The sequence below is a fragment of the Tripterygium wilfordii genome, chromosome 1 (genome assembly GCF_013401445.1).
Source record: "Tripterygium wilfordii isolate XIE 37 chromosome 1, ASM1340144v1, whole genome shotgun sequence".
Lineage (NCBI taxonomy): Eukaryota > Viridiplantae > Streptophyta > Magnoliopsida > Celastrales > Celastraceae > Tripterygium > Tripterygium wilfordii.
Window position 1 is genome coordinate 7,597,287 of NC_052232.1, and position 23,894 is coordinate 7,621,180.

A 23,894-nucleotide genomic window follows, 5' to 3' on the forward strand; every position below is an offset into this window, starting at 1 on the left:
GACGTTTTTGTAAAAACTTTAGCATGTTGGCCTATTTGGTGTAGTTTGTTTTGCGGGAGCTTATCCACCAAACACATCGCTAGCTTACAAACTAAAAAATGCTCCATTTTTTTTAACTTGAAGCTTATTTTAGAGGTTTTATTGTTCTACTCTTTTTTGTTTGTTTTTTCATTTTTTATTAAGATAATATTATAAAATTTTAATTTTATTTATATAAAAATATAATATAATTTAGAAGTTTAAAATTGAAATTAAATTAAATTGTAAATATTTATAAAAAATAATAATTTACAAAAAAAAATCATAAAATAAGAAAGTACGATAATTTATACTGTTCTCATATTTGTGTGTAATTTTTATTATATCTTTTAAATTAAACATAATTTTTTTTCTCCTTCACAACTTAGAAGGTAACGTCAACTATAAGTTTCACCTTACAACTTATTTTATAACTTATAAGTTAATTTATTTTTCACAGTTTATAAGTTAGCATTGAAATTCAAAAAATAAACTCTATCAAATAGAGCACTTTGCCAACCGAGTGGTTTATTAAAATCAATCCCACCCTCTTGCTTACAACAAGGTCTAAGCTAAAAGGTTTACTGAAAGAAGGGATATCATTGGGTGCCATTAAAGGGAAAAACCCAACCTAAAAGGTTGGCTTAAAGCAATGCATAAAAGGGTCTGTTTAAGGGACCAAAGTGGTAAGAGGCTCTGGTCGCTTAAGTAATGTATTCTGTTCCAGTCTTTGTGGATGTAGAAAATTTTCTTAAAAGAGGTCCCGGCCTTTGGCGCCTGAATGAACCTCGGAGGATTAGTCTTGGGTTTGTCTGGGGATATATTGGGAAACCAAAAAAAAAAAGAGTTCAACGAGTGTGTTGATTTGCAAAGATTTAAAGAGCTTATTATGCCTAGATGTTGGCACTAAATGGAACTCGACAGTCGACATATACATGTATATTAGAAGCTGCTCAAAAGTTTGAACTTACTTTTGAGACATTTGAGATGGACCCAAGTATTAGAAGTGAGCTTGAATCAGGATAAAAAAGTTTTGAATCCCTCTATGTCAATTGGGCTAATGTAGAGATGTAGAGTGGGCTGAGTCGTGAACCCGGACCATTTGGGATGGGTTAGTGGGCTGTGCCAGGCTCGGCCCACTCTACATTAATGGGTTGGATAGCAACCTCTTTACATCTTTATCTATTAGTGGGCAATAATAAATAGGGATTTAGGGTTGTAAAGTTTTATCAATAAAATCGAATCGTTCGATTAATCGATTGAAGGATCAGGTCGATAATTGAAATTTACATATTTTTTTAAAGGATCAATCAAAAAATTAACCTAAAACTAGAAAAAAATCAGCAATAACCGACCAACCGGTCTATGAAATTTATATTAAGAAACCGATTGAAATCCATTGTTTTCACCCCTAAATAATACCTTGGGTCCGCGTCCGTGCCGTGCTTATACAATTTTTCCGCACGCGCGCACCATTTGAGAGCTATCAACAATTCTCCCAAACCGAAACCCACCAACCCAACTACCCAACCCACAACCACCACTGCGACAGACATCCGCGCCGCTGGGAAAACCGCTTCCACCCACTGAAATTATCATCAGTTGCAGAAGAAATTAGAGAGAGAGGGGGAAGATGTACAGGGACGTGTCGAGCTTAAACACGTACAACTACGGTGACGCGCCTTACTGGGATGCCAGGTACGTGCAGGAGGGAGGATCCTTCGACTGGTACCAGCGCTACTCTGCTCTGAGACCATTTGTTCGCCACTACATCCCTACCTCTTCTCGTGTTCTCATGGTTGGCTGTGGCAATGCTCGTAATTTCTCCCTCAATGCCTTTTTATCGATTTGAGATTTTATTGTTGAATCAATGTTGTCCATAGTTGTGATTCAGTTATTTCCTTCTCATCATTTACATATTTGCTTGAATTCTCGTCAAATTTGAGTAACATTGCATGACGACATGAAACCATAGAATGAAAAAAAATTATCTTGTATGAAGATTCGACCTTTTTTTCCTGGACCCAGTTTAAGTAGCTTCGTAAGAGATTGAATTTTGAAAATTTTGAACTTTTTTGAGGTTGTGGGGCTAATTTTGCAACTAATAACGCTGATTTGGTTCTGCATCAACCCTCCTGGAAGGCAAGATGCGGAAAAGAACTGAGGGTTAGTATTAACTTTCTCTAGAGAATGACAAGACTGGTGTCCAGAAGACAATTGAACGTCTTTGGATAAGTTCAGGAATTAACCTTATTTGTCTAATTGTAATCAATCTAAAGTTCAGTCATCTAGAAGAAATGTAGAGCCATCCCATTCTTTTGCTTAACGTGGATGAAGTTGTATAGCTAAGTTAAGTATGGATGTAGTAAGGACAGATTCATAGCAGACTGGCACCACAAAAGAAACGTAGAGACACTTGGACTAGTAAGTTTGAAGAAGGAATAATCTAAGTCTCTGTGATTGGAAAAAACTGATTGATTAAGATAACAGCTGCTTGCAATTAATTTAAAAAGAAGATTTGGTCTGGGTTTAGAGCTTCAATGGAATCCCTAACCTTGACTGCGAATGGAATCCTCAATAAGCCTGGCCACCCACTTTATCTAGAAGTCAAATGTTAGTTATGTTATTAGTAAAAGATATCTACTTGTCATAAATTGGAATTCAGTTATAGATAATAAACTTGGGTAGCATGAACAGTCTTGGTGCTAGAGTAGCAAAAACAGTAGCCCATGCTCTTGCATCGATCATCCTACTTGGAAAAGAGCTCGACTCAAAGGAAAAAGCTTTATAACTTTAGCACATATGTCGAGGTCGTTCTTCTCAACTCATATCCATTGCTCCAAATGCTCTTATGAGCTGGTTCACTGCTTCACCAGCAATCTTCTTAATAGTAAAGGTCATTGCACTCATTAGACGAATTCACCAAGTCAGGTAACCACCTTCCGAACCACTTGGCTTCATTTTGCCTACATATTTAGTAACATTTAGCTGATAGCTGCAACGTTGATAATTATTGAATATGGTTTGCAACTGTAGCCACTTCTCCGTCAAATCCATGAGTATAAGTCAAACACTAGAGAGGGACTGATATGTAACCGAGGTGGAAGATCTATCAAATATGCATTGAAACTAATTTTCTTCATCTTTTGCAAGAAGTACCCTTGATAAACCTTTCTCACTTCAAATGTGCTAGCATCTTGCCACCATTTCTTGTTTCCTTTGATGTTGATTTGCTTGTCACATCAGACTCATTGCTAGCCTTCTTCATGAACCTTTCAAATACGCTTAACAGAATCATCTCTTTGTCGTCACCTCAACTGAGCCTCATAGGGCATTAGAACTGAATTTGGAGTGTAAATCCATAAGCTGCTTCACATAGTATGGTCGATACATTTTTGTTCATGGATTACAACATACATTGCTCTGAATGACAAAGATTTCCTATGGAAGGAGGGGCGTATCATTTGCCTAAGATAGAGATTTATGCCGATCGAAGGACCCTTTACGCTTAGTTGGTTTAGGAAGGAAAGCTTCGGGATCAGGGACTGGGAGATGAGAATAAGTGCCACAGCTCAAGTTGATAGACTCAGGAGGTGCTCTGCTGGGCTATCAAACAGATTTGACCAGGATTCAACACTCGCCTGGACCTAATGGTTGCAGGAGTGTCGTTGGACAATTCGACTTTATGTTTTCAACATGTAAAAGCCCTTTAAAGTTGCTAATCGTACAAGGATCTACTTCTTTTATAGGTTTAAACTTTAAACTATATTTATGGCCTCTATAAATGAATTGAACTTTAGGCTTAGTATGATGATCCATGTTTGCGTTTGTATAGTCTTCATGTTATGACCATCATCCACATAAAAATATAGCACAAAGCTTAATGATTTAGACTGTCATGTGATATTTCTATTTTGGCTTAATGTTTTCACTTGCAGTCATGTCAGAGGATATGGTTAAAGATGGATATGAAGACATCATGAATGTTGACATTTCTTCAGTTGCCATTGACACGATGAGGAGAAAATATGAGTGCGTGCCTCAGTTGAAATGTATGCTGTTAAATGAACACTTCCATTACATATTTGAAAATGTTATTTAATTTGCAATATAACTGTGTCTATAGCTACCTAATTTTCCTTTACAAATTTCAATAGACATGCAGATGGATGTCAGGGATATGAGCTTCTTCCCTGATGAATCTTTTGATAGTATCATTGACAAAGGTGTGGCTATACCTCTAAATTACATGTGTCATCATATATTGCTGCCTTTCATATTAATTTATTGATGTTTCTATGTTGATAATGGTCCATTGACGTTGAACCCACACTGCGGCTTACTATACTCAATTAGGAACTCTTGATTCTTTAATGGTATGATTCATATTTGAATTATATAATTATTCTTTATGTTCCTTTTTGGCATCTGTAAATCTTCTCGGGTTTGCTATTTCAGTGTGGTACTGATGCTCCAATAAGCTCTACACGGATGCTAGGTGAAGTGAGCAGGTTGTAAATTTGTTTCACTTGTAAGCACCTCTGATTTTGTTTTTTTTTAATGAAACACTGATGAACATGCTTCCACACTGTGGGGGCCCCACAGTGTTAGCCCCTGCTAAATTGGGTTCCCTCGAGGAGTCAATTATTTGAAACCATTCATAACTCTAGCGTTTATCTATAGGTCTGCATGTATATGCGTAAACAGGCATGAAATTTACACGTGGTTTAAATTCACATGTTTACTTATGGAACTGCACATATTTCTGTTTACATACTCAAATTACAATTCCACTGAATGAAGTCAATAAATTTGGTTCTTTCTTGCTTGTAGGCTTCTTAAACCCGGAGGGATCTATATGTTGGTAACCATATGCCCACAGATTAAGCTTCAACATTGTCATTGTTGTTATTTTATTTGAAATTTCAGAATGCATAATGTGTTCTTAAATTGGCATCAACAGATAACCTATGGTGATCCAAAAGTTAGGATGCATGTGTTGAAGCAGCCTGTATGTAATTGGAAAATTACACTCTACATAATACGTAAGTTTTCTTCCTCCTCTTCCTTTCCTCTTCTTCCTTTTTATTGTTTAGCTGCACTGGAACTATAATCTTCGTTATAGATTGTTGGTTATGTAGAACTGTAGAAGTGATTCTATTCTGTCCCCCAAAATTTTCAATAACTTGGACATGACAAGGCCTTTTTGGTTATATGGAAGTGATTCCTTCTCCCAACTTAATTCAATAGTGACAATGAGCCCCTCTACTTTCTTTTGTTCTAAGGAAGCCCTTCAACTTCTGATTTTTTTTTGGATGCAAAAAGGATATTATTAATGAGAGGACCAAGGTGGTGCAAACAAGTTACAAGATAGATAAGCTAATGTTATCAAAGAAATTCCTACCAGAAGCATTGCTCCAAAGTTCTACAATACTAAGCCAGTTATCAATAAAGTGATCAAAAGGAGTTTCTTTCTCTTCAAAGACCCTGTTGTTCCTCTATTTCCAGACTAGCCAACAAATAGCCATTGTAATTAGTGTTCTTGTTTCTAGAACAAAACTTCCACGCCACTAGCTCAGAGACAAGATTGTCTGTCATAAGTTCGTAACCCAGCTTATTCCCAAGAGATAATGGACTGATTCCCAAACTTTCCAAATTTTCTGGTTTCGGACTCAATGAGCCTATTTTTGCTATCCAAATAAGCCTCTCTCTACTTCTATTTTTTGGTCCAAATGTTCCCCTCAAAAGCCTTTTTTGTCATCTAATAAGCCTCTGTTCTTGTTTTTTACTGTCCAAACAAGCCCTCCAAAGGACTCGCTTGGTGCAGAAGTTGAAGGGCTTCTTCTGAGGGGGGAAAAAGGTTAGGGGCTGATTTTCACTTTTGAGTTAGGCTGGTTCCTAGTGTATTTATTCCTAAAAAAAATACATGCCTATATAGACTCTTGAGCCTCCTAAATCTAAAACAACTCGAATTCTTAATTCTAATATTCAAAATTCTTCCTAATGGGAAATTAATTGCTAAAGAATCTTTGGAGTTAAAATATCCAACAGAAGGCCAAACATGAAAGCTCAATATGCAGATAGAGATGTGAAGGGCTAATTGAGCAGATTAAGGCCCATTCTGGCGAAACATGAAGTTACATGTCTTTCCTTAGTTAGGTCTTAACTTACTGATTTCCGCTTTATATACAAGCTTCTATCTGCATATCAATCAACATATACAGTTACTCAAAGAAGACATCAAAAAAAAACCAACCCTATTTGTCGTAAAATTTCTCTATAGTTTTCTGATTTTTCCAATTTCTCTTTTGTTTCTTTCGATTTTTATGCAGTCATACTGAGTATGGAAATATGATGATTCAAATGACCCTTTTGCTTTTGCCAGTAGACTCTCTTTTCTTCTTTTTGTCATGTCTTTTTTGTCCTTGCCTTTGCAGCCAGACCAGGATTCAAGGGGTCTGGTAATGGTTCATTAAAGATGTCCCACTTGGAACCCGTTCCTACAAACGAGAAGGGCTTGATTCCGCCAGATTTTGTCGTGGAAGATCCAGATTCTCATTTTATATATGTGTGTGAAAAGATTGACGAAACAGCCGAGCTAAGGGGCATATGCACAAGTTCGCTAACTGCTGATGTTTTCTAGTTTTCAATCATGGCGATCTTCATATGTAGTTTATGTACTATAATTTCACTCTATCATAGCTTTGACGAACACAATGATCAAGTATTGTTTTATTTGCTCTTTGTAACAATATTCATTAAGCATCATCCTTAGTATCGTTGCTTGCAACAAATAAGGATCCTATTGTACTGATGTGCCATTGTTATTCATTTGAAAGCTCGAACTGCGAGAAAGCGCTTGTACTGATGTGTCATTGTTATTGTCAAAGGAAGGTTGTGAAAGGGATGCTGTAAATTAGACACTGCCTTGCATTATATACATCTGTTTTATAAACAATGCCCATGTTGAAAGAATAAACATGCATATGTTTCTACTTTCTATTGCCTCTGTTGTCGTCGAATTCCGTTGAGCATTTGATTCCTCCCTGCTAGTACTTCATTGAAGAGGCAGTCCACCTCCTTCCCTAATCCATCCAGCAGCTTTTCAAACTCTTCAAGTCTTTTCTGCAATTCCTCTACTGCATTTCTGCATTCGCCTTCCGTTGTAATGGCAGATACAAGCCTATCAGCTGCATCATTCAACTCTTTCACTTCATTCAATAACCTGCCTTTCTCCATAAATTCACTTACGCTTGCATCCATGCGATTAGCGTAGAATTGGCGATCTTCCCTGCTCTTTTTTCGCGTCAAGTATTGATCAGAATCTCCAGATAAACCAGCCAAGACAATCCCACAAACCCAATATCCAATACTTTCCATTTCTTTAAGTCCTTGTTGGATAATCCCTTCTTTACCACTTGAAGAACTTCCTTCTGTACTTTCCTTATCGTATTTCACTTCTGAATCCTTGATTAGACGCTTAAGTTTAATCGGTTTGAGATGCTTTAGAGTGGTGGAAGGCGAATCCTCCACAATGCTCAAGCCATGGGAAAGCGAAAGCCGAGATTGCCCCAGATGAGATAGGCATGAAGAAATGGAGTTCATAAGGTTGAGCAAGTTGAAGCTGTAGTTGAAATACTCTTCCGCAGACTTCGTCTCCCATTTGGTCACAGGGTAGTCTATTTCCACAACCAGCTTTGCAAAGGCTCTGTTGATGCTATGTATGAGCTCCAAGCATTGCTGAAACCATGCTAATGACAGGATTTCCGACCCGGGTTTCGGATTCAACGATAGACGTTCCAAAAAACTGGAAACATCCGATCGAAAACCCTCCAATGAAGCATCTAATGCTTCCTGTTGATGATGGTGGTGGTGATGGTGGTGATTGTCCAGTTTGGAATACAGTTTGGTAAGCCTTTCTACCAAGAGAACCATGACAAAACAGAGAACAAGAATTAGAAGGAGATTTCTATTAGTATTTGGTATTGCTGAGTTTTTGGTGCTTGTGTTTTGTTGTATTGGACAACTTTGATTTGGCTTATATAGAAGTCTAAGCTAAGGAAAACCAGCAGAGTCGCCATTGGTTTTATATTCCAAGGAAAACACATGCCGTGATTGTGGTTCAGTCAAAGGTTCTTATCTTTTTTGGTCTTCTGTCATCATCAGTTACAAAATGAAACACGCTTTGAAACGAGTTGGTCCACTTGGACCGGGCTTGTTTTGCAAGCAAAGATAGAGCTCCAAGGTGACTTTGACAAGTTCTTATCCGAAGGGTTTTTAGAACAAGTTGCCTCCAAATTCATTGCCAATCTTGTATGAATTGGTTGGAGATAGAAGTGGCAAAAAATCGATTCCAGGTTTGATAATATCACTTGTTTATAAAATATTTACGTGTCTGGATCTTAATCTGGATTGGATTTCAGACATACTTAATGACCAAACCTGGATTGGTTTAAACCCGGACAATAATATAATCCGGGTTTAGGGTCCGGACAAGTTTTTTGTCTTTGGACTTGAACCCGGCTTTAAATGGGACAAAAATTTTATTTTTGGACCCGGATTTTTGATATATAACTTATGTTCAAATTTGATTTAATCCGGATCGGACAAATTTGATCGTCCGGACTCACCCCAAGTTGGAGATACGTTATTTTAACTTGACAATTTGAGTTTTTTTGCTAGCATAACACTTCGTCGCTTGATTTGCATTGCTGTTGCCATGTAGAATAATTAGAGTGGATGACCTTATAAGGTTGGCGGATAATTTTAATTAATAGGCCGCTCTTCTTTTTGCGTGCCCATGGGGCATAGATTCAAGCACTTTGAAAATTTACAATATTTATTTCTGCTCTAACTTTTAGAGTTCTATTATAGTTTAGCAACCTATTTCATATTTGATATTTTGTTAAAATAAATTCAAATATATATCAAAATTTTATCAGAAGGGACAAGTATAGATATAGCTATAGAGGAGTAAAATCGTGTAAGTAAAAGTCACAATATAGCTCCACCTAAATCAGTAGTTGGAGTGGTAAAAATGGTGTACATCACCCTGATAACTAGAGTTCGAATCTCCCTCCTTCGTTTCAAAGAAAAAAGACACAATATAACTTAGACAAGAATATAAGTAGTTGCATGCATGCATGCATGCTAGCTTTTTCAATGTATCCTAGCCCTAGCTAGGGAAGCTGTAGTTATGGATGTGTTTTTGAGACTCTTATGGACTTTTTCTACAATATTGAAACAGTAACATAATACTTCTGCATTCTTGGACATATATATATATAGTGGAATATCAAAATCTTATCCAAGTGCGGAAGAGTATTTGCTGCTGCAGATAGCAAGGCCCTTCAAAGGAAAATAAGAGATGGTCTTTATGTGTAGCTAGACATTATGGATCTGTAATATTGTATAACTTTTTTACAAGTATGAATTAAGACTTGTACTTCCATACCATATATGTTTTAGTTTATTTGACTTTTAACTTTTAAGAGCTCCACATACATAATGATTGGTGGGCAACTGTGAATTACTCTAGGGTTCTAAACCCACCAGAAGAATATTCCATGTTCAAAAGATCATAACCTAAGCTTGTACATCAATTAGTGATATTATGTTCTACAGCATCTTGACAATCCTAAACCTAAATTACTTTAAAGCCCAAGTTGGTGACAGTCATAACCCAATGTATTTGTTGTAGACATATATACTTGACTTGTAAAGAGGCTTTATATATATGCCAATGCCATATTACTTTCTTTCTTTTTTGGGTTGTCTTGACTTGCTTTTTTTTTAATTTTTTTAATTTTGAACAGTCAAGTTGGATCTAAACTCGAGCTAAATAAGTTACGCGCACAATTTGATGGCAGCTAAGTTGGGTCGAGAGGCCTTGCACGAAACCAAACGAGAATATATCTCACTGGGGATTGAACCACATAAATATGACTGACACAAGTATATGCATTTACTTTTGTCCATGGGCACATTTGCTGCATCGATACAGTTTCACTTTTAGTGGTCGACATCGGACCGGGCCCAACTTTTGACTATATAATATTTATATATGTATTATATATATCAATATATGCATATGCGTAATATATACGTATTATATATATGTATATATATTATGTGTGTATATATATATATATATATATAGACACAGACATTGCACATATAATATATATGTATGGTGCCCAGGCCCGTCCGAGACATCGGGCAGAGCTGTCCAAGCCCGATATAATTTCGGACCAGGCTTTGATCCACCGGCCAAATGGTGACCCTTATTCACTTTCATTGGTGCATGAATAGAAGTTGAAAATGGAAACAACAAATAAAAGGAATTAAGTAAAATTGAGTAGCTATATGGAATCCGAAAAAGATAAATATCCCAACAATTGAAACATGTTAACTCAGCAATTGGGATAACTGAGATCCCAATTGTTGGGATCTGTAGCACTTCGAATACTGAATCAGAGGAGCCCTATCACTTGATCACATCCCTACTCACTTTTTTGCTGTTGCACTATGATTTTTATGGTGCACCACTTGAACTCCCTATGATCTTGCGACACAAATCCCAACAACCAAGCGTCTGTAGTCCAACGGTTAGGATAATTGCCTTCCAAGCAATAGACCCGGGTTCGACTCCCGGCAGACGCAAAATGCATAGTTTCAGCTTTTTTTTTTCTCTTTTTTTTTTTTTTTCTCCCTTCCTTATTAAAAGCTCTTCAATACGTCTAGTGATCTAGATGCATAAAATCCACACAGAATGTCCCAGATTAGATATATGCACATTACAGATCAATAATTATACCCATATCCACTCAACTCTGTTTTTGTTGTTTACTTCTCATGCACTTCCATTTAGTATCTGTCTTTATGCTCTCTACATTGGTGGGGAAACATATTTAAACATTTTGTCCTAAACTAATGCATTCCAATAATGGAGCGATGTACTGATGTTACATTCACTCAAAATAAAATAAGACGCTCATTTGATCCCCAAATTTATATAATATTTATATGATATTAACATAGTCATTTGGTTACAAACAAATATATAAAATCCCGTTAACACGACACTCCATGCTAATTGGGTCAAATGAGGGTAGTGTTTGGAGCATTATTCTTCCAATAAGTATATTAAATTAATCTTTACTTTACCACATATCACCAGCCACTAACATGACAACCAATGATTGATGAGAGTAGATGAAAACATGGAAACAATATGTAGTCTGTATATATGATAGATTGTGTCTTATTGCAATCAGTGTATAACAATAATGGGCGGTGGGGAAGGGGAAGGGAAGGTTGTGTGCGTGACAGGAGGATCTGGTTACATAGCTTCATGGCTGATCAAATTCTTACTCCAACGGGAGTATACTGTCAAAGCCACTGTCCGAGACACAAGTATGTAAATCTCTTATCTTCTTCCCTTCTTGCTGCTTCTTCATTTGGTGCTTCGATTTATGTTTTTTTTTTTTTTTTTTTTTTGTGTGATGAGACAGAGGACCCAAAGAAAACAGAGCACTTGCTAGCACTTGAAGGAGCAAAAGAAAGACTTCACCTTTTTCAAGCAGATTTAATTGAAGAAGGAGTTTTTGATTCTGTGGTTGAAGGGTGTGAAGGCGTTTTCCATACTGCTTCGCCTATCAATCTTTCCCCTACAGATCCACAGGTGAACCCACTAATTACAGTATATTAATATATTATTGTAGGAGAATTGGGGATGAGAAATTTGAATCAGGGTTTTGAGAAATTCATTGAACCAATAATATATACGTGGTTTGAAGGTAGAAATCAGCACTTGGATTCATTATTCTGCTTTCTTTTTCGGTTTTATTGTGCTGTGTATTGCATTCCGTTGCATATGCAGTCTTAGATGCACACATTGACAGGAATCTTCTTCTGTTTTTGATTGAATTGACTTTGATTATCTGACCTTAAAGGGATACAAAATGTTAGAACATTTTGTTTTGTTTTCCAGTTTTGTTGAAACATAAATTATTTTCTTGTTTAGCTTTCTGAACTTATTTCCAGCATAGGTATTCACTTTCAATGGATAAGCAATCCTAAATAACAGCTATAAGAAGGTTTTTTTTTTTCTTTCTGCAAACACTACGATAGCATTCTAAAGTCGTGCAGTTCTTAGAATTACAACATTTTATCCAACCTACTAATGATTCAATTTAAATGTATTTGTCTTTTGATAGCTTAGGAGTTATGATAGAAGAATTATATATATTGAAGCCATAATCGTTTCTTGTTTTCATTTACTTCATGCTTCAGGTGGAGGTAATTGATCCTGCAGTGAAGGGAACAATCAATCTACTCAAGTCATGTGCAAAAGTCCCTTCTGTAAAGAGGGTAGTTTTCACATCTTCTATGGCAGCAGTTATTTACAATGGAAAACCTCTAGCCCCTGGTGTCGTCGTTGATGAGACTTGGTATGCGGATCCTACATTTTGTGAGGCATCAAAGGTCGCTACTAATTTTACTTGCGTTGCGTAATCGACTGCAAATTCTTTGCTGTACTTGTTTTCAAGAGTTTTATAAGGAATTGATGCTTAAATGTTTAGTTGTTTTCGGTGATGCTTAAATGTCCCTCAGCTTTGGTATATGCTTTCCAAAACTTTAGCCGAGGAGGCTGCATGGAGATTTGCAAAAGAGAATGGAATCGACATGGTTTCGTTAAATCCAGGGTTTGTGATTGGTCCTCCACTACAGCCAGCCATTAATTTAACCGTGGAGGATTTCCTGAAGCTGATAAATGGTATATTCTTTTTAGAAACTAGTGTATATCATTGATCTTCCTATCTTGCCTGCAGCTGGTATATCAAATTTATTTCGGTACCGGCTGTTTGCCTGATTATGAAGGGTGATGTTAATTTGTTTCCCAGGTTATGAATTAACCCACAACTCACCACACGACACCATTTGACAGGGATACTTTTCACAACAGTTATTGTGTTTTGAATGCAGGAGCACAAACATTTTCAAGTAATAGTTATCGATACGTTGACGTCAGAGATGTTGCATTCGCACATATTCAAGCGTTTGAGAACCCTATAGCCAGCGGAAGATGTTGTGTAGTTGCAAGAGTAATAAACTGTTCTGAGGTTCTGAAGATTTTGCATGAACTTTACCCGAGTTTGCCCCTTCCTGCAATGTAAGTATCATTATTTGCAAGCTGTGGATGTTATTTTGAATGGTGCCTGTAATTAATCAGACTTCTTCTATCTAAGACCTGTATGTATATGCTTATTTGCGGCACAGACACACCGACGACAAATCTTGTGTACCACCATATCAAGTCTCGAAGGAGAAAGCAAAGAGTTGGGGCATCAACTTTACACCAGTTGAAGTGACAATTAGGGACACTGTGGAAAGCTTGAAGGAGAAGGGATTTCTCAATGTTAAACAAGCATCATCATCGACAAGCGATGAAAATAAAGTTCAAGTATAACTTGTGCTATGTCTTTCAATTAGACTATGCAATTTCTATTAATAAGCTTTTGAGTATTTTGTTTGTCTTGAAATGTGTCACCGACCTGCAACATTACTAGAATTTGCTGTAATCCCTTGATCTATAATGGCAGTTGTTGTAGCTACCGCGCTGGAACCGCTTGTTCCATTGCTTCTCTCAGAGTCTCCTCGTTGGATTGTGCTCCAGGTTATGCATTCTCCATGTACTGACTTTGAAACATATCAAAGTTTGAAAAACTGATATTAATAAAGTCGCATTACAAGACACACAGTCTTGTTAATCAATTACAATGTTTTTCTAAACAACATCCAAGCGTCTCGCTCGCATGTGCTAATAATTACTGTGGTCAAGTTTACCATCTCAATCAACAATCCGTTATTAAATTTAGGGACATTTAATTTCCAATCTTGAGCATTAGTCATGTAAGATACGAGCCATAAGTTGTATATATGAACATGCATTACCAAAACAAAATATAGCTGACATAAGGTGTAGAAACCTCTTCTCGGGTCACATTCTTGTTTAATTTTACATCTTTCCAAAAAGCCTTGTCGTCGGGAGCTTTATTTTAATATACGTTAAGATATGGATATCACAATCCAACTATTTATTTTCATTTTTTATGCTTAAAAGGACCAAATTTTTTTTTAAAACGGGGAGAGGGATTCGAAAAGAGTTGGTATACATCATGATCTATCCATATATATACAAATTATTAGAATTTGTAATGTTTGGAACTTATATGTCATGGTGGTAGTCAATAAAAAAATTTATATTAAAAATAAAAAATTATGTTGATTTGTTAGACAATTATATTTGGACTCTATATCTATATAATAATAATAACAACTTTATTGATAGCCACTAGTAGGGGGCATCCATGGATGGTGAAAAAGTGGTTTTTGATGAGCCAACAAAAAAAATGATGGTACAACAATGCTTTTATATGTTGGTCCATTTTTGTTAGGCCAATTGGTATGACGGGGAGTCGCCATGCCTATATATTGGTTTGTCTGGGTTCCACTTTACTTTTACAACAATACATTCGCACCAAAATCAATACTAGGACCCATCTCTATTACATCAAAAATCAAGTAAGCAAATTTACACCATTGTACCAATGCATTTTGTTAGTCAAGCCACATAATCAAAATACTTATCTACATCAGTAAAACACATCCCCCATACATTTTGTTGACCCCAACAAAACTACACCATTGTGATTGCTTACCAATAAATTTTGTTGGTCCAACCACATCAACAAAATACCAATCATATCAGCAAAAACACGTCTTCCAATATGATTTGTTAGAGCATCCACATCAGAATACTTAAACATGAGACTGTCTGTAAAATAGGGAATAATGATAGAGAACTTATCAAAATATAACTTTGTATCAGATTACCTAGAGGTTCACTATTTTACAGAATATAAACAGTAGTTACCTACATCTAGAGAACCACTGTTCACTTCCTTAAACATAAAATAATACTTTTTATTACTTTATTTTCTCCTCACTCCTCTCTCTCCGACAACATCTGTTCTTCCCAAAATCATGAAATTAAGTTTAAAAAAAATTAATTTTCTCTAATTTTTAATAGCATTAATTTATTATTTTAAAGAACAATAATTGATTAATATCAAATATATATAATATATTGTTTTAAATGAAATCAATTTAATATTTTAAATAGAAGTAATTTATATTAATAGAATAAATAAAGAAAAGAGAAAGAAATATTATTTCAATATAGTAGAGAATATAATAGGTAATCTGATGCAGTATTGATTGGATAGAGAATGAGAATCTATAAAATACATAAAAATGATATTTTATCTATATTTTTGGAAATATTAAAATCTATTAAGATGATCTGCTGCAACCTGCAGGTGTTATTAGCCTCAACAAAAATTTAACATTGCAACAGTACCTAATAAATGGCATGCTTTATTTTCATTAGTGCTAGAGAGACCAAATCCCAAAGGAGGTATTGTAAATTGGGTGCTGGGGCTATGTGATGAAGATCAAGGTAGGCAGTTGAAGAATGTCTATAATCGGGCTCGAAGGCTTAAAATGAAAGAGGAGAGAGAGGCTCGAGCACGGGCTGGCCATGCAACTTCACGTCCAACTCATGCCTTTGTGGAGTCCGATTCCATGCAAGAAGAGGAAGCAATTGGCGGGGCCAAAGAAGGAAGCTAGTAGTTTTATAATAGTCCTATAATAACTAGTATTTGTTTCCTTTAGTTATTACTTATTATGCAAGTTACTTAGGAAAAGTTTCCTTTGATTTACGTATTACAACAAGAATAGGACTAGAATTGGTATTTCGGCTATATAAGCCAACGAGGCTATTAGTTTGTATTCATTCAATTAATCAATAAGAAAAACCCCAAGAATTCGTTCTCACCACTCTTGTTCTCTACTTCCCGTTTAGAACAAGTTTTATCATTGGTGTTTTCATTGAGATGTTCCTTTTATGGGTTCACAGAAGGAACGATTGAAGGCTTTGGAGGCCAATCTCCAAACCACCAACGCTAAGATGCAAGCAGGATTCCAAGAGGTTCGATAAGATTTCCGTCAACAGATGGCACGTCTCGAAGAACTAATCGTGTGAGGGCTTGGTAATCAAACCAGCAATATGGCTGAGCCCAAAGTCCGTGGCCGGCCAGAACAGAATAGCAATTCAGGGTCGGGTTCTTCAACAGAAACCAATGATGAATCATTATTAGAAGAGGAGACGACCCCAGTAGGGAAGAAACAAGAAAAATTTCTGGCAGCCATTAAGCCGAGAATGAACTTTCCTCCATTCATTGGGAATGATCCCATGACATGGTTGAGCAGAGCCAACCAGTTCTTCAAATTCCATGAGATTAAGAAAGCGGTAAGGGTAAATTACGTGGCTTTTTTCTTGGAAGGAGAAACAAATTTGTGGTGGCAGTGGATCGAGAGAATTTATCGGAAGGATAAAAAAGAAATTCGAATTAAGGATTTTGAGCGTGAATTACTTGCTAGATTCCGGCCAATAGGATTTGTCGATCATGATGCCGAATTATCAAGGGTACGGCAAACTGGTGACTTACGAGATTTCCTAAAGGAGTTTGTGCAATTATCTAATCTGGTGCATGGATGGCCGGAGAAAGCTCTCATAGGTACCTTGATTGGCAGGTTGAAACCAGAATTGGCCAGAGAAGTCAGGGCGAGGCAGCCCAAATCAATAAGAAAGGCCATCGAGTATGCGCGATTGGAGAATGATTATTAGGGTGATGTTCACAAGGGTGGAAAGACTGAAGGAAGGCGTACCAGCCGCCAGCCTCCAGAACTGTCGTTGGCCAAACCAACTAGAGTAGCACCGAAGCCAATTCCATCGGGAATGAAGAGGCTGTCGTGGGAGGAGATGTAAAAAAGGAGAGAAAAAGGGCTTTGTTTTAATTACAACGAGAAATTTACATCGGGACATAAGTGCAAGGCTCCTCAGATGTTTGTGATTGAAAATTTTGGAGAGAATGACGAGGTTCTATCAAAAGAGGAGGAACTTAAGGTTCATGAATTGAAATTAATGAAAGTAAGGAGGGTTCGGATCTCACCATATCTATACATGCAGTAGCTAGGGTCAAAGGTCCAAGAACCATGTGCTTTCGAGCCCAAATTCAGAACCAGTCCGTGGCGGTGCTTATCGACAACGGATCTTCATTGAATTTCATTAGCAGCACTACTGCAAGACAACTGCAGCTACTCGTACAGACTATAGAGGCTTTTGAAGTTCGGGTCGCCAATCAGGAACAACTTACTTGTAGTGAGATTTGTAACAAGGTAACTCTTAAAATACAAGGAATCTACTTGCACGTAGACTTATTTGTGTTGACATTAATTGGACTGGATATAGTGTTGGGTGTTCAATGGCTAGAAAGTTTGGGAAGGATAGGAACTTAAAAGTTTTATAAAAAATCTGAAAAATTATATGGATATTATGATCGGTATTACGAACCTAACGGTATATTTTTTGTTTGAAACAAAAAACAAATTCAACATAAAAAGTGCATGATAATCCTGAATCGTTGGATATAAATCGAAAATATTATATACATTTTTCATGTTGAATTTGATTTTTGTTTCAAACAAAAAATATGTCATTAGATTCATAAAACCGATCAAAATACAAATATAATTTTTAAAAAATAAAAAAATGTTTAGTCACTCATATTGATTTTACAATGGGCTTTGTTACAGCAGAGCCTCGGCATCCAATTTACAATACCTCCTTTTGATTTTGTCTCTCTAGCACTAATGTTAAATTTTTGTTAAGGCTAATAACACTTGCAGGCTGCAGCAGATCATCTTAACAAATTTTAATATTTCCAAAAATACAGATAAAATATCATTTTTCTCTATTTTATAGATTCTCATTCTCTATCCAATCAATACTGCATCCGATTACCTATTATATTCTCTACTGTATTGAAATAATATTTCTTTCTCTTTTCTTTATTTATTCTATTAATATAAATTACTTCTATTTAAAATATTAAATTGATTTCATTTAAAACAATATATTAATTATATTTGATATTAATAAATTATTGTTATTTAAAATAATAAATTAATGTTATTAAAAATTGGAGAAAATTAATTTTTTTTGCTTGATTTTATGATTTTTGGGAAGAAGAGATGTTATGAGAGCGAGAGAGAGAGGAGTGAGGAGAGAATAAAGTAATAAAAAGTATTATTTTATGTTTAAGAAAGTGAATAGTGATTCTCTAGATATAGGCAATTACTGTTTATATTCTGTAAAATAGTGAACCTCTAGGTAATCTGATGCAGAGTTATATTTTGATAAGTTCTCTATAATTATTCTCTATTTTACAGACAGTCTCATGTTTAGATATTCTGATGTGGATGCTCTAACAAATCATATTGAAAGACATGTTTTTGCTGATGTGATTGATATTTTGTTGATGTGGTTAGACTAACAAAATTTATTGGTAAGCAATCACAATGGTGTAGTTTTGTTGGGTCAACAAAATATATGGGGATGTGTTTTACTGATATGGATAAATATTTTGATGATGTGGCTTGACTAACAAAATGCATTGGTACAATGGTGTAAATTTGCTTACTTGATTTTTGATGTAATAGAGATGTGTCCTAATATTGATTTTGGTGTAAATGTATTGTTGTAAAAGTAAAGTGGAACCCAGACAAACCAATATATAGGCATGGCAACTCCCATGTCATACCAATTGGGCTAACAAAAATGGATCAACATATAAAAGCATTGTTGTACCATCATTTTTTTTTTGTTGCCATCAAAAATCACTTTTTCACCATCCATGGATGCCCCCCTAATTTTAAAAATAGTGAAAGTCTCTCATTCTATTCTATCATAAAACATTACTCAAAGGTCATGCTTCGATCATCTTTAATGATAACATTGAATGCAACGTTAAGTACAATCAGATATCAATGCCTGAAGAGAAGCAGGACAAGAAGCAAGTAGACGTCCAACAGAAATATACAGATATCACTCGATGCAAAAAACCAACTCGATACATTTCACCCTAAGAAATTCTGACAGCAAAAGCTTTTGCCAGTAGTAAATGCAAAGTACTTATGGTTTCCACTGAATGCGTTGGCGATGCGAAATGCCTACAACAATACCCCAGAAGAGGATCTCGATCTGCCTCAGCGAATATGTAGAGTAGAGCCTACTCTTCAAGAATGCCAAACTCCGATGAAGACGTGCTTTTGAATCCAATATATCTGTCATTAATCATCACAAATAGTGAATATTTGGCAACCACGATCTTCAAAGTTGGGTCATATAGAGGGTGATTACTGCAACCAAAATTGTGAATGTTGATTCAATTGTTTAGTACTGCTCAGCCAACGCTCTCAACCTTATATAGGCCAAAGAAAGATGTTGATACTGATATGTTGTATGGAGGTGCAAATGAGCAATTGGAAAAGGTTATGAAAACATATTGCTTCAAACCTGACTGAGGCATTTGTGAGAGGCCTGGCCCAAGAGATGGGCCAGTTGAGTTTGAAAAGTACGTACGTTGATAAAGATGATCCATTTGGTTTGAAGTTGTTCATGACAGTGATTAATAATGGTAAGAAAGCTATGTAAAAGGGGGGAATTGGTGGAAATATGAGGATATGTGCTGGATCTTCCATGCGAGATGGCTATGCATTAGCTGTTTCTTATAGGGAACTAATTTGAGTTCTTATGCATTCCTTTTTTCTTGTAATAGGCGGGCCAAAAGAATTCTTTATCTTCTGGAAGTGAAATGCAGTTTATTTTATTTTTTTACTTTTTCGTGATTACTATCACATATGATGGAATAAGCTCTCTCTTTTATTGATATATCATTTTTTTTTGTTAGTCTCTTTTTAATTGTCCCAACATGAGGGGATAGAACATTGCATGCCTCCATGTTGACCCAAAATGGGACCCACGTCTTGCACACACTCACATTTTTACTTTAAATCAGTACTACTGGGTCACACCTCTATTACACAAAAATCAAACCAATAAAATTACACAATTGTACCAATACATTTTGTTGCACAAGTGACATCAACAAAACACATTCCCCAATACAACCACATCAGCAAAATATAAATCCTCATACATTACTCATGCCTAGCAAAAAACTATCATTGTGCTTAAACACATACCATTGTAAATGCTCTAAAATTGTATAAATTTGTTGGCTTGATTTTTGTGTAATAGAGATGAGACTCGGTATTAATTTTAATGTAAAATTTGTGTGTAATAGAGGTGGGACTTGTGTGCAAACATATGAGCTTTTGATTTGCCATGCCCACATCCGTGGGACAGTAAAAAGAGCTCATCATAATCTAAACTATTGGAGCATGAACAGTGTTATGTTAGCCTAACAAAATTCACCTTTTGCCATGTATGGGCAAATAAAAAGTCTCTGTTGTGGGAACTCCTAGTGGCTATCAATAAAGTTATTATTATTATTATATAGATAGAGTCCAAATATAATTGTAACAAATCAACATAATTTTTTATTGACTACCACCATGACATATAAGTTGCAAACATTACAAATTTTAATAATTTGTATATATATGGATAGATCATGATGTATACCAACTCTTTTCGAATCCCTCTCCTTGTTTTAAAAAAAAAATTGGGTCCTTTTAAGCATAAAAAATGAAAATAAATAGTTGGATTGTGATTTCCATATCTTAACGTATATTAAAATAAAGCTCCCGACAACAAGGCTTTTTGGAAAGATGTAAAATTAAACAAGAATGTGACCCGAGAAGAGGTTTCTACACCTTCTGTCAGCTATATTTTGTTTTGGTAATGCATGTTCATATATGCAACTTATGGCTTGTATCTTACGTGATTAATGATCAAGATTGGAAATTAAATGTCCCTAAATTTAATAACGGGTTGTTGATTGAGATGGTAAACTTGACCACAGTAATTATTAGCGCATGCAAACGAGACGCTTGGATGTTGTTTAGAAAAACATTGTAATTGATTAAGACTGTGTGTCTTGTAATGCGACTTTATTAATATCAGTTTTTCAAACTTTGATATGTTTCAAAGCAGTACATGGAGAATGCATAACCTGGAGCACAATCCAACGAGGAGACTCTGAAAGAAGCAATGGAACAACCGGTTCCAGCGCGGTAGCTACAACAACTGCCATTATAGATGAAGGGATTACAGCAAATTCTAGTAATGTTGCAGGTCGGTGACACATTTCAAGACAAACAAAATACTCAAAAGCTTATTAATAGAAATTGCATAGTCTAATTGAAAGACATAGCACAAGTTATACTTGAACTTTATTTTCATCGCTTGTCGATGATGATTCTTGTTTAACATTGAGAAATCCCTTCTCCTTCAAGCTTTCCACAGTGTCCCTAATTGTCACTTCAAGTGGTGTAAAGTTGATGCCCCAACTCTTTGCTTTCTCCTTCGAGACTTGATATGGTGGTACACAAGATTTGTCGTCGGTGTGTCTGTGCCGCAAATAAGCATATACATACAGGTCTTAGATAGAAGAAGTCTGATTAATTACAGGCACCATTCAAAATGACATCCACAGCTTACAAATAATGATACTTACATTGCAGGAAGGGGCAAACTCGGGTAAAGTTCATGCAAAATCTTCAGAACCTCAGAACAGTTTATTACTCTTTCAACTAAACAACATCTTCCGCTGGCTATAGGGTTCTCAAACGCTTGAATATGTGCGAATGCAACATCTCTGACGTCAACGTATGGATAACTATCACTTGAAAGTGTTTGTGCTCCTGCATTCAAAACACAACAGCTGTTGTGAAAAGTATCCCTGTCAAATGGTGTCGTGTGGTGAGTTGTGGGTTAATTCATAACCTGGAAAACAAATTAACATCGCCCTTCATAATCAGGCAAACAGCCGGTACCGAAATAAATTTGATATACCAGCTGCAGGCAAGATAGGAAGATCAATGACATATACTAGTTTCTAAAAAGAATATACCATTTATCAGGTTCAGGAAATCCTCCACGGTTAAATTAATGGCTGGCTGTAGTAGAGGCCCAATCACAACCCCTGGATTTAACGAAACCATGTCGATTCCATTCTGTTTTGCAAATCTCCATGCAGCCTCCTCGGCTAAAGTTTTGGAAAGCATATACCAAATCTGAGGGACATTTAAGCATCACCGAAAACAACTAAACATTTAAGCATCAATTCCTTATAAAACTCTTGAAAACAAGTACAGCATTGAATTTGCAGTCGATTACGCAACGCAAGTAAAATTAGTAGCGACCTTTGATGTCTCACAAAATGTAGGATCCGAATACCAAGTCTCATCAACGACGACGCCAGGGGCTAGAGGTTTTCCATTGTAAATAACTGCTGCAATAGAAGATGTTAAAACTACCCTCTTTACAGAAGGGACTTTTGCACATGACTTGAGTAGATTGATTGTTCCCTTCAGTGCAGGCTCAATCACCTCCACCTGAAGCATGAAGTAAATGAAAACAAGAAACGATATATGGCTTCAATATAATGCTTTTATCATAACTCCTAAGCTATCAAAAGACAAATGCATTTAAATTCAAACCACGTATATATATTATTGGTTCAATGAATTTCTCAAAACCCTGATTCAAATTTCTCATCCCCAATTCTCCTACAATAATATATTAATATACTGTAATTAGTGGGTTCACCTGTGGGTCTGTAGGAGAAAAATTGACAGGCGAAGCAGTATGGAAAACGCCTTCACACCCTTCAACCACAGAATCAAAAACTCCTTCTTCAATTAAATCTGCTTGAAAAAGGTGAAGTCTTTCTTTTGCTCCTTCAAGTGCTAACAAGTGCTCTGTTTTCTTTGAATCGTCTGTCTCACCACACAAAAAACAAAGAAAAAAAAACCATAAATCGAAGCACCAAATGAAGAAGCAGCAAGAAGGGAAGAAGATAATAGATTTTACAGACTTGTATCTCGGACAGTGGCTTTGACAGTATAGTCCCGTTGGAGTAAGAATTTGACCAGCCATGAAGCTATGTAACCAGATCCTCCTGTCACGCACACAACCTTCCCTTCCCCTTCCCCACCACCCATTCTTGTTATACACTGATTGCAATAAGACACAATCTATTATATATACAGACTACATATTGTTTCCAGGTTTTCATCTACTCTCATCAATCATTGGTTGTTATGCTAGTGGCTGGTGATATGTGGTGCATATATCTAGGACATTCTACGTGGATTTTATGCCCACCACCCATTCTTGTTATACACTGATTGTTATCCTAACCGTTGGACTACAGACGCTTGGCTGTCGAAATTAGTGTCGCAAGCTAAATATTCATAGGGAGTTCAAGAAGTGCACCATAAAAATAGAAAAAGCAAGTGAAGACAACCCAAAAAAGAAAGAAAGTAATATGGCATTGGCATATATATAAAGCCTCTTTACAAGTCAAGTATGTCTACCACAAATACATTGGGTTATGACTGTCACCAACTTGGGCTTTAAAGTAATTTAGGTTTAGGATTGTCAAGATGCTGTACAACATAATATCACTAATTGATGTACATGCTTAGGTTATGATCTTTTGAACATGTAATATTCTTCTGGTGGGTTTAGAACCCTAGAGTAATTCACAGTCGCCCACCAATCATTATGTATGTGGAGCTCTTAAAACCTAAAAGTCAAATAAACTAAAACATGGTATATATGGAAGTACAAGTCTTAATTCATACTTATAAAAAAGTTATACAATATTACAGATCCATAATGCCTAGCTACACATAAAAGACCATCTCTTATTTTCCTTTGAAGGGCCTTGCTATCTGCAGCAGCAAATACTCTTCCGCACTTGGATAAGATTTTGATA

At 36.1% G+C, this 23,894-nt stretch overlaps 4 protein-coding genes and 1 non-coding gene across 6 annotated transcripts in view; 3 read left to right on the plus strand and 2 right to left on the minus strand.

Annotated features, from left to right (window-relative positions):
• Window positions 1-1,464: 1,464 nt before the first annotated feature.
• LOC119999241 (EEF1A lysine methyltransferase 4) lies at window positions 1,465-6,886 on the plus strand. The gene is made up of 8 exons (XM_038846715.1): window positions 1,465-1,835; window positions 3,957-4,070; window positions 4,176-4,244; window positions 4,375-4,394; window positions 4,477-4,529; window positions 4,852-4,882; window positions 4,982-5,063; window positions 6,456-6,886. Exons 1-8 carry the CDS (start codon window positions 1,652-1,654, stop codon window positions 6,659-6,661), a joined length of 759 nt encoding a protein of 252 aa, XP_038702643.1. The 5' UTR covers window positions 1,465-1,651; the 3' UTR covers window positions 6,662-6,886.
• Window positions 6,887-7,017: 131 nt separating this feature from the next.
• Window positions 7,018-7,953, minus strand: LOC119996355 (protein BPS1, chloroplastic-like). The gene has a single exon (XM_038842949.1). The coding sequence runs from the start codon at window positions 7,951-7,953 to the stop codon at window positions 7,018-7,020; it is 936 nt and encodes a 311-aa protein (XP_038698877.1).
• Window positions 7,954-10,608: 2,655 nt separating this feature from the next.
• Window positions 10,609-10,680, plus strand: TRNAG-UCC. Its single transcript has one exon. It is a non-coding gene; the product is annotated as a tRNA-Gly (tRNA).
• Window positions 10,681-11,191: 511 nt separating this feature from the next.
• The window catches only part of LOC120002680 (phenylacetaldehyde reductase-like), a 30,970-nt gene continuing 18,267 nt past the window's right edge, over window positions 11,192-23,894 (plus strand). The window contains exons 1-7 of one of the 2 annotated variants that reach the window (XM_038851463.1): window positions 11,197-11,433; window positions 11,532-11,701; window positions 12,313-12,504; window positions 12,634-12,796; window positions 13,006-13,192; window positions 13,300-13,483; window positions 13,623-13,774. In XM_038851463.1, coding sequence (XP_038707391.1) covers window positions 11,307-11,433; window positions 11,532-11,701; window positions 12,313-12,504; window positions 12,634-12,796; window positions 13,006-13,192; window positions 13,300-13,483; window positions 13,623-13,631 — 1,032 coding nt within the window. In that variant the 5' untranslated portion in view covers window positions 11,197-11,306 and the 3' untranslated portion in view covers window positions 13,632-13,774. Of the gene's footprint in view, window positions 11,434-11,531; window positions 11,702-12,312; window positions 12,505-12,633; window positions 12,797-13,005; window positions 13,193-13,299; window positions 13,484-13,622; window positions 13,775-23,894 lie in introns of those variants that run through there. The other variant, XM_038851455.1, reaches the window with a different exon arrangement.
• On the minus strand, window positions 21,085-23,194 carry LOC120002701 (phenylacetaldehyde reductase-like). The gene is made up of 7 exons (XM_038851475.1): window positions 22,989-23,194; window positions 22,721-22,890; window positions 22,315-22,506; window positions 22,023-22,185; window positions 21,627-21,813; window positions 21,336-21,519; window positions 21,085-21,196 (listed from the first exon to the last, which is right to left on the minus strand). The coding sequence occupies exons 1-7, from the start codon at window positions 23,113-23,115 to the stop codon at window positions 21,188-21,190; spliced, it is 1,032 nt and encodes a 343-aa protein (XP_038707403.1). The 5' UTR covers window positions 23,116-23,194; the 3' UTR covers window positions 21,085-21,187.